This window comes from Rousettus aegyptiacus, unplaced genomic scaffold, assembly GCF_014176215.1.
Source record: "Rousettus aegyptiacus isolate mRouAeg1 unplaced genomic scaffold, mRouAeg1.p scaffold_m13_p_9, whole genome shotgun sequence".
Lineage (NCBI taxonomy): Eukaryota > Metazoa > Chordata > Mammalia > Chiroptera > Pteropodidae > Rousettus > Rousettus aegyptiacus.
The window spans coordinates 37,276,949-37,287,719 of NW_023416312.1; the positions used below are offsets into that span (position 1 = coordinate 37,276,949).

General features: G+C 36.6%; 1 protein-coding gene across 11 annotated transcripts in view; it reads left to right on the forward strand.

Annotated features, from left to right (window-relative positions):
- MTMR8 (myotubularin related protein 8) overlaps positions 1-10,771 on the forward strand; it is a 162,683-nt gene that overhangs the window by 31,237 nt on the left and 120,675 nt on the right. For 3 of the 11 annotated variants that reach the window (XM_036226713.1, XM_036226707.1, XM_016123414.2), the window contains 4 exons: positions 285-407; positions 2,685-2,847; positions 4,305-4,462; positions 7,157-7,285. The exons of 1 other annotated variant lie outside the window; for it this stretch is intronic. In XM_036226713.1, coding sequence (XP_036082606.1) covers positions 285-407; positions 2,685-2,847; positions 4,305-4,462; positions 7,157-7,285 — 573 coding nt within the window. Of the gene's footprint in view, positions 1-284; positions 408-2,684; positions 2,848-4,304; positions 4,463-6,558; positions 7,286-10,771 lie in introns of those variants that run through there. 7 more of the 11 variants (XM_036226710.1, XM_036226712.1, XM_036226709.1 and 4 more) reach the window with 4 other exon arrangements.

Consider the following 10,771-nt stretch of genomic DNA (forward strand, 5'->3'; position numbering starts at 1 on the left):
ATTTCTCATTTATCTTCCACCCACACCTACCTCATCATGATACCATCATTTAGAATTTTAATCCTTCCTGGAATCCATGTTTCTTTCTTGCTTTTATAGTTTCTCCAGGGCTGATTCAGGAAAAGGAAACATAGACCATTACTAGTTTCCTACTGTGGCAGGAACTAGAAAACTTCAAAGAAGTTTGTAATAGATGAACAGCATTTATCTTGTTTTGAATTATCTCAGTTTAATTGCAGTTGGTGAGTTGATGACTTCATCAGTATTTTTCCCCCAAATAACAGGTAGAAAATGTGAAATTACTGGATCGTTATATGGATAAGAAACCACCGAATGGGACTCTGTATCTTACTGTAACTCACCTGATCTATGTGGAGGCTTCTCGTGCATCCCGGAAAGAAACATGGGTATGTTCATGAGAAGAAATTTCCAAGGGTCTTGAAGAGTTGCATTTGGTAGTTTCTTGAAATTTCAAGTAACAGTTAAATTGCTTAAGAACTTTCCTTCAAATAAGCTATTCTAGGGATCTTTTCATAGTTTGGATTGTATGACTCCTCATCCCTCAAGTTATTACCTGTAGTCATCTTAGTCACTGTAAACTACATGGGACTTTTCCTCAATATTTTTAGGTAGAGTAGTCTCTGCTCATTTTCTGAGCCTAATTGACAAGCATCCTGAAGTAATTTAAAGCCTTGCTACCCATAAATGTGGTCCAGTAACCAGCAGTATTCATATCAGCTGGGAGCTTATTAAAAATACAGACTCTCAGGCCTAAGATTTTAAATTTCTAAAAAGCTCTCAGGTGATGCTGATAGCTCTTTGACTACATATTGGGTATCAATGATTTAGACCATGTCTCTGACCTAAGACAGAGTATGTGTTGTTATTTCTTGTTATACCTTTTGACAATGTTTTCTAATTAGTGTATCACCCCTAACATTAATTTATGCCCTCTTCATCCTAAAGTAGCATCATTCAATCTTAACTTAATCAGCCAGATTTATGCTGAGAACTCTCTATAAGAAGTACAACATGTTTCTGGTATATAGCATAGCATAGTGATTAAAATTGTAGGCTCTAGAGCCAGTCTGCTCAGGGTATAATCTCAGCTTCAGCATTTACTACCTTTGTAACATCGTTCAAGTTATTTAAACTTCTATGTATCTCACTTTTCTCATCTGTCAAATAGGGATAGTAATAAGAACCTTGTATGAGATTAAAATGTTAATGTTGTAAGCGCTTAGTAATGCCTGGCACATGGTAAATACTATTGTATAAGTATAAAATAAATTAAACTGAATATACATATTAAATAAGTACAGTTGACCCTTGAACAATGTGGGGGTTAGGGGTGCTGACCTCTGCAATTGAAAATCTGCATATAACTTTTGACTTTTCAAAAATTTAACTACAGTCATCCCTTGGTATCTGTGAGGGATTGGTTTCAGAACCCCCTAATAGATACCCAAATCCATCAATGCTCAAGTCTGTTATAGAAAATAGCATGCAACAATACATATAGTGTCTGTGGATTCCCAACAATGGATTGAAAATACTGTTTTTAGTCCTCGGTTGAATCTGTAGATGTGAAACTTGAAGATACAGAGGGCTAACTGTATATTTAATTTTAAAAAATCGACGTATAAGTGGACCTGCAAAGTTCAAACCCTGTTGTTCAAGGATCAGCTGAATGTTAATACTTCCTTTTGAAAATATCATGAGCTCTCCCCATACAAGATTTTTTCTTGCTCCCTTTGGTGTGATGAAAGGAATGCCAAAAGAGGATTCAGGAAAGCTGGTTCTATTTAGACTCAGCTATGCACTCAGGTAGCTATATGACCTCAGGTAAATGATTCTTGCTCTCTGGGCTTCAGTTTCATCTGTAAAATAAGGTGGTTTGATTACATAATTAGTACTGACCCTTCCATTTCTAAAAGTTTAGGAATTTCTTTAGTGCTGTGACATGAGCCTTTCTCCTTTCTACCTGCATTTATAGGAAGGACATATTTTCCTAGATATGCTCTTATTGGGTATTATTTCAAACCCAGGGGACTAGATCTGGAAGGGAGAACTTATGTGAATTATTTCTACAGATCAAAGGAGGCTCATTTACCCAGTTAGTACTTAATGAAGTTCTTCTCAGCCTTCATCTGCTTCACTTTCCCCCTCTTCCCAATTCACTTCTACTTCTCAGAACTTTGGTTTCTTCCTGCAATGGGATGATTATATCTCAAAAGGTTATTACAGGAATTTAATAATTAATAGTCATGGATTACCTTGTGAGAAATTGAGCACAATTCCAGTTATTATTTTACGTAGTAATTTGGTAGAACAAAAGGAAGTTCTTTTTTTCACTGTGATAATTATTCTATTATGATTATAAGCTCCACCATAGCATACTAGAAATCATCTATATTAAGGCAGTTTACTACAATTGCCTCACAAGATTGGTAACCTTATATCCTTAAGGAGAGAGTTTTATAACACTACAATTTGCTCCTCATTGCTTTACCACTATTTACTTCTGTTTGAGAAAAAACCAGTTGTGCCTTACGAAGGATGGTTGAAGGCCGTAGATCTGATCAGAACTCTAGCAGTGCTGTTACCATTACTGAGAGGCACACTGATAATAGAACTAGTGCATGTCTATGAAAATTTATTTTGGTTCTTTTTCTGTTTTGTAGATTGCATTGCATCACATTGCCACTGTGGAGAAGTTACCCATCACTAGCCTGGGCTGTCCTCTGATTCTCCATTGTAAGAACTTCCGGATAGCCCATTTTGTTTTAGACTCTGATGTTGTGTGCCATGAGGTTTATATTTCACTGCTCAAGCTTTCTCAGCCAGGTAGTTATGATAGTATTTTTGTCTGAAACCATTTATATTTTCCCCAGAATTACATACTGGAAATATCATGGGCTATGAAGTTAAACAGGGCAGAATTTGGATCTGGGCTCCACCACTTACCAGCTCCATAGTATTTGGACAAGTTATATAATCTCTGAACTCCCTCATCTGTAAAAGTAGTGATGGTATAAGTTCCCCATGGGGTCGTTTTGAGGGTTAAATGTATTTGTGTATTTTACTCTGTACATGCTATATAGTAGATGTTTAATAGATGTTATTTCCTTCTCTCACTCCCTCCTTTTAATTGTCAACTAGTGAATATCTTTCATCAGTTCAGGAAGGAAGTCTGCTTTGGAGCAAAATTTGTTTCCTCTTGTCCTGAAAACTTTATTTTTGGTCCACTATTCCCACCCCTCCTTTCAGTTCCAGCTAGAAGACTAAGGCAGTCCTTTTTAGTTTTTTAACTTTTCAATTACAGTTAATATTTGATATTGTTTCATATTAGTTTCAGGTGTACAACATAGTGGTTAGACATTCATGTAATTTATGAAGTGATTCCCCCCAGTTAGTCTAGTACCTACCTGGCACTATGCATATTTATTACAATATTATTGATTATGAAATATAAATTGGTAGTATCAAGAGTCCTTAATCATGTAGTTATATCTCCTTTCTCCAGCCTCACTCTCATCCCCTAGCCCCATCCCTAGATGACTAACCCATCAGCTTCCTCTGATTTTAGATTGTAGAATTTCTGTGTTCCTACATTTTCCCTCCCATTTTCTTCCGCCCTTTCCCCAGAATAATTCCTTAGAATTTGCTGGCATTTTATTGTCAGAGGTTACATGTCAACCAGCCCAACACTGTATAAGGCTCTGACAGATTCCATTCCTCTCTGGAAAATTCGTTACCACATAAATTTGTCAAATGAATTATTGATTACATGCTGCATATTGTGAAGGGGGGAAGTGGGGTTGACCAGAAGAAGAGAAGATCTGGCTATTTATCAGCCAGAAGTAGGTATTGGCCTGATAAGTAGAATGCAAGAACAGTGTTAATATTTTGCAACATGTTACCATAAACAGTACACTTAGGACATTGAAGCTCAGTTGAAAAACAGTTTGTAAGGACCACTTTTCCAGCATGTGAAACATTGAAACTTCAGTTGGGTCCATTACCCAGCAGTTCACAGGAAGCTAGACAGAATGTTCCTGCTTCGTATTGATATCACAAAAAATTAAAACATTTTAAAAAGAGGACTCTGAAACAATATTCCAGTTCTCATTCCTTATATAAAGGCCACCTTATACATAGATCATTGTCCTTTTCTGGGGCTGCTTGACAAATATTCCTTTCAGGAGAAAGGAAAATCTAGCCTGTTTTTTTTTTTTTTGCATTATTCGATGTTAAGTTATAGTCATTATTACTTTGTTTTCATGCCTGTCTCTATTCTCCAGCATTACCTGAAGATCTATATGCCTTTTCTTATAATCCCAAGTCCTCAAAAGAAATGAGGGAGAATGGATGGAAGCTGATTGACCCAATGTCAGACTTTAAGCGTATGGGAATACCCAACAGGTACTGGACCATAACAGATACCAACAGAATCTATGAGGTAATTTTATCATTGTTGTTTTCCTTTAGGTCCATTTAAACATTAAAACACAAGAATATCATCAAACAACCTTTTGAAAAAAGAAAACAAAATCATAATCTCTCCTTTTCATTTGACATTCAGCCATGCAACAAGCATTTATCAAGTACCTGCAGTACTTAGGTCACTGAGTCAGAGTTCTCATAGTCTAAAACACAGAGCACTGTTGGCGCATAGATGAAAGGTATGAAACTCAGATTGGGAAATCAGAAACAGCCTGACACTTTGGGAAATAGCCTGGAAAAGGAAATCTATTTAAATTTATACAAGTAGAGAAGGAAAGAGATCAGGAAATGAAGTCAGGTCATGAAGGGTTTCATGGCCAAATTAAGGAATTTGAACATTACCTAGAAGACAGAAGTCACTAGAGTATTTTAAGCTGGAAAGGAATGTGAGTATATTTGTATTTTAGAAAGATAACTTTGTACTGATATGGAGAATTGGTTTGCTAGAGCTAAGAATGCAGAAGAATATGAAAAATGATGAGAACCTGAACTAAGGTAATGACTATGAATGGAGAGGAAGAGATGGTTTCAAGAGATATTTAAGTGGTACAATTGAAAGAACTTTGACAAAATAATGTGGCTGGAAAAAGGGAGCATTTTAGTATGCATCCCAGGTTTCCTGGTTTTTGGCTTAGGTGAACAGTGGGTAATGGATATGTTAATCAAGATAATGAGCACAAGAAGAGGGCAGTGTTTTCAGTTTTAGATTTGAGTTCAAGTTTATTCAAAATATATCAAGTATTTGAAAGCAAGTATTTGAGTCAGGATGTCAAGGAAGAACTCTAGGCCAAATATTGAGGTCTGGGAATGTGTCTGCATTTGTGTGGAGTCATTCCAAAAAAACATTCCTTAGGTTTAGTGATTCACTAGGAGGTCTCATGGGATGGCATATAGTCGTACTTGTGGCTGTGATTTATTACAGAGAAAAGATACAAAGCAAAATCAACAAAAGGAAAAGGGGCAAAGTCTAGAGAAAACAAGGTATAAGCTTTATAGTCCTTTCCCAGTGGAGTTACATAGAACATGCTTAATTCCTCTAGCAACATATTGTGATGACATATAGAAAATGTCGTTTATAGGAAAGCTCATTGGAAAATCAGTGCCCAGGATTTTTATTGGGGGCTGGTCATGTAGGCACTCTCTACTTTGCGTTTACCAAAATTTCACATGCCCAGAAGGAAAACAAGTGTTTGGCATAAACCATACTGTTTGTACAAACAACTTAGGCCTAATGAGTCACTCTTATCAGTTAAGGGATGGTGTGAACCCTTACAAAATCCAAGTTTCCATGCATCAGCCAAGGGGCAACCTTGCAATCAGGCCTTTCTAAGGATAGCAGTCAGGCTTTGCTGTGATAAGTTCTGCATAGAGGAGTCCTTCGTGTTTAAGTTGTATCTCTGAATTGTTGGATCTTTATTTACAGCTTTTTACTATCAAAAGAACAGTAATTGTAATGGCTGTCTGGTAACACAGTTTGGAATAACTACTAGATATAAAGATTGATGAGTTGTCACTTAAGCAGGGCCATTTGTGAGGTTGCTTGTTAGGGTCACACTTGACTTCCAGTTCAAATATGTGTCTGAGTCCCCCGAATGAGTCTGAAGTATCTCTGTTGGCACCTGGGATGCTTGTAGCCTTCTGAGCTGATAGAGAAGTTCCATTTATTTGTCTTTGTACTACCTACTTCTCCAAAGTCTAAGTCCAGGTAAGGGGATGGGTAGAAAACTCTTTCTCTTTCAACTGTTCTGCATTATGAGGATATTGACTTTAATGAATTACATAGAGTGTTTAATCTGATCCATCTTGAATTTTTTACCTATTCACATTTTTTATTTGTTTGATCCATTGTCAACACCCAAATATTTAAGAGTGTTCTTTAGTTAAATGAGTGATTAGAATTAATTTGGCAACGTCAGGTCCGTGCTGTTTTAGTATTTTGTCAATGTATCTTTAAAATGAAATATTTTGGTAATCAGCCACTAAAAGCTGATAAATTTGAGAAACTGTATCAGCTTTTTTTTTTTTTGGCGACATTGGTTAACGAAATCCAATAAGTTTCAGTTGTACACTTTAACAGTAAGGCATATATATGTTTACACTGTGTCTTCACCTCCCATAGTTAGATTTCTTTCTGTCACCACATATTCGACCCCCTTTATAGAGTAAGTCACACCTAAAATGACAGTACTTTCACCTCCACACTAGTGCTTTAAAGACCTTCAAGATGTGTATACTAGGAAGGTAGTATGTATTTTAAGAAGTAAATAATGTTTTCTTCTTTTTCACCTTATATTTGAGTATTTGTTTTAATTTAGTTAGTTATTTACAATATGTATTATTTACTCTGATAGGCCAATGTAGGAATTTCAAGGTAGCATTATTTGTGTGTTTCTATCTGTAATATGCATTTCTACCTATAATGTTAGTACATTTTGTTCTTATATGTTTTGGTAACTTCCTTTCTAGAAAATATTGACATACTTGGAAAAACTATTACACCAAGGATATTTTTGTTCCTATTTCTGAGGAATGGATGATTCTAAGAGGTTAAATACTAGGCAGCTAATGCTTGAGTGATCGCTATTCCAACCTATTGGTAGCAAGTGGAAAATGTAAAAAATATATAGCTTAAAAAATTTAAATTTTTTAGATATGCAGTATTTACCCTCCTGCAGTAGTGGTTCCTAAACCTGTTACCTTGGGAACGGTGGTTGGAAGTTCGAAGTTCAGAAGTAAAGAACGGATGCCTGTGCTCTCCTACCTCTACAAAAAGAACAATGTGAGTTGAGCAAACTTCTCTCATGACAATTAAACTTGTCTTTAGAAGACCTGGGATTAGGTCCCATCACTGCCACTTACTAGCTGTGTAATATCAAGCAAGTTACTTCTCTGAACTTTAATACTTCTGAGGGTTTTTAAGCAGGTCACATGAGGGAAAATACATGTTCACTTTGTAGATTGTAAATTGTTGTACAGATATTAAATGAAATTTTTTGTGTGTTCATTTGTTTCTTTCCCTTTCTGAGGGCTCCAGCTTGATGATAAGTTGTTGAATGAAAGGGAGACGGTTATATGAAAGGAAATTTGCAGGTTGTGGTGTATCACTGGAACATAGATGTCCTCGATTCTTTCTCACTACTTTTAATATAATTTAAGGTAGTAAGAAAAAGCACTTGACTCCTCCATTTGTGTCCTCTTCCATAGGAATGGATAATAGTACTTGCCTTTTGTGGTCATTCTGAGATCTGGAGTTAGAAAAACAATCATGATCAAAATAGGTAACTAGTCAGGTGCTAAAGAGTATAGTGATACAAGTGGGTGTTTTTGTGTCAAACTATCAAGGTGAGCAGATTCATTAAAACTACACTGACCTGCAATGCAGTCCATTAATTAATCATTAACAAACATGCCTGCAAAATAGCTATGTCGTTTTTATATCGAAATGGCTCAAAACAATCTAGTTTCTCAGATTTGACATTAATAAGTGAACCCTTCTCTCTTTAGACACTCTAAATCTCTGCTGTATTTTGAATTCTGCTGCCACTGCAAGCCTCTGGTTTATATGGGTGATATTACTGGGACTATGAAAAGCAGGGAAGTTTCAGAAAAATACTAGCCTAATAAATATTGAGAATAGAATTTTATTAAGGAACTACTTACTCAAGGTGTGATTTTTCTTATAGTCTGGATTTGCCAAGACTGAGTTAAGAATCTTAGCCTTGTAGGAGGAAAAAAAAGATTATTCCGAGCAGCAGTTTGTGGTAATACAGCCCACAGCCCACATGCCTGGGGGAGGCTGGAAGCTGAGCCCAGTGTCAGTGGAGTAGCTGGGCTTCAGAGATACATCTCTCTTTGCTTCACTACTCTGAGTTGGCTCATCTTTCTCTGCTCACACAACCTGGGATCAAGGAGGATTTTGACCATCTGCATGTGATTACTCAATCGTCACATTTTTCCGTACAGGCTGCTATTTGCCGCTGTAGTCAGCCTCTGTCTGAATTTTACACTCGCTGCATAGATGATGAGCTCTTGCTAGAGGCCATTAGCCAAACGAACCCAGGGAGCCAGTTTATGTATGTTGTAGACACAAGACCAAAGGTATCTATTAGTGATTTCTTCGATATTCCTACTTCACTCATTTTGTAATCCCCATTACTACCTTTTGAGCTTCACAGTGTTACTGGGAAAGTTAGGTTTGTGTATATGGGCTTATTGTGTCAGACATTGTGTAAAATAATTTGAGCAAGCCTTTTGGAGCTCTTTTTATTGTAGCCTGTCACTGTCAAGCAAGACTGTGAGATGTCCTTGATTCTTTCAAAGTTACTTTGAATAACTTGGCTTTTCCACCTCCTGAATTTGTGACATCTGAATTGAATGCTTGGAGATTCTTTGATGTTCCCTCCTCTTTTTTTTTTGCTAAATCTGTTCATCAATCAGAATTTTAGTATTCCTCCCCTATGGTGTAAATTTATTATCAGAGAAAGCACTTAGGCTTAATACTGGAAACTTGTCAATACCAACATATCTTTTTGTAAATAATATATCAAACTGCAATGGGTTAGTGATACTTTGATGTTCCCTGAAGGAACCAGGTTTACAAATGTGACTGCTATATAATTAACAAAAATTCTTTAGCTTGTGTGGAAATATTTTTTTAGCATCCAGCACTATTTGCTGATTAAGTTTTCAAAGTTCAATGAAGTATAGTAAATCTTGGTCCCAGAGAAAAAGAAAAGCAGAAAAATAAGTTTGCAATGTATTTCGGCAGTAGACATGGTCCTAGTGAAATTTTTTGATCTTTCCAAGAGTCAGATACTACATGATCTGTCCCTTTCAAACATGAATGTCCTACAAAGGAGGGTCCTCAGATCAACTTAAGTATCAACCTGAACTCTCTGTATTAATTCCTTGACCTTCAGTATATCATCTCCCTTTGTTAGGGATTGTTGAAAAATTAATAGTGCCCCATGAGGCAAGTAAAGGACAGATTCCCTTTTCTTAAAGGCTCCCCTTTTTATAAAGAGCCCCAGAAAGAAATGTTTGCTTGTAATTTGACGTGTGAAGCATGGCTGACTAGGAGGTTTCATTGCTAACTCGTGATTGCTAAATTAGTGATTTATATCTAAGTCTAAGTTGTGGCATCAGAAATGAGCAGTTGGCTGCACATGAAACCAGATAGTGGCCTTCAACAACTCTCTGCCCCATTTTGGGGATCTCTTACTGGTCATTCTCCAGATCGACCTAAGACTAAATGGGCTCAAGAGGGAAAATAATTTCCCTTTCTGTTTTGGCACTATCTTTAAGTTTCTCAGAAGTTTGCTGTCTTGCTTGAACTATAACTGCATCTGCCATTCAAGACTGGAAAAAGTTTAATCCAATCTGTATCTTTTATCAAGATTAAATAATCTTAACATGGTAAAGAGAAACATACCAAGTTTTTGAAAAGTTAAGGGATTGGTACCTTTTGTCCAAACCCAGGACCAAAAGGCCCATTTTAATGGGTCCTTTTTTCCTCTCTCAGAAGGCTTAGAAACATCTAGTATCCCCCCACCCCTTCTGAATGGCTAGACCTGTACTTTGAGTAGAAACTGTATTATAGTGACAAAATTATATTTTTAAGGAGTCAGACAAATCTGGGGCCAGCTATTGCCTTTAGCCCTTATCCATGATTCTGGTTGAAACTGGTTCACCTCTCTGACACTGTTTTCTTATGGGAATAATAATAGTACCTATCTTTAGGGACTGTAGTGAAGATTCAATGAGATAATGTAAAGGATCTAGTACAGTGTCTGGCACATAGTAGGAGCTCCATAAATATGATCTCTTTCCTACTTGAATATTAGGCCGTTGATATGTAGCTATTCCTTAACTCTGCCAGACATATTCCCAAAGAGTTTGTAGTGGTACAGATGTTGCTAGCTGTCTGTAGTAGCTGGTTATTCTAGTGTTACCCAGATCTGGATAGGGACTGCTGTAATTATTGTTTTGTCTGCTGAAGCATCCATCAGTCATAGCAAACTTCCTTTCTACTAGCTGTCTGTTGATTGTACCTCCATCATAGAAGGTATTTTAGCTGTTTCCTAGTTATTATATTACTATCTTCTTTCTGCAAGTCTCATTTATTCCCTACCCTGCCCAGAATTGTTCTTATGACCTAGAAATGTTCTGATTACCACAAGCTTAACTTTGTGTTAAAACAGGTCTTGGTATTTCCATTTCAGTTTAATCAGTGAGTGAAAATCAATCATCTTCTCATGCATGTTTT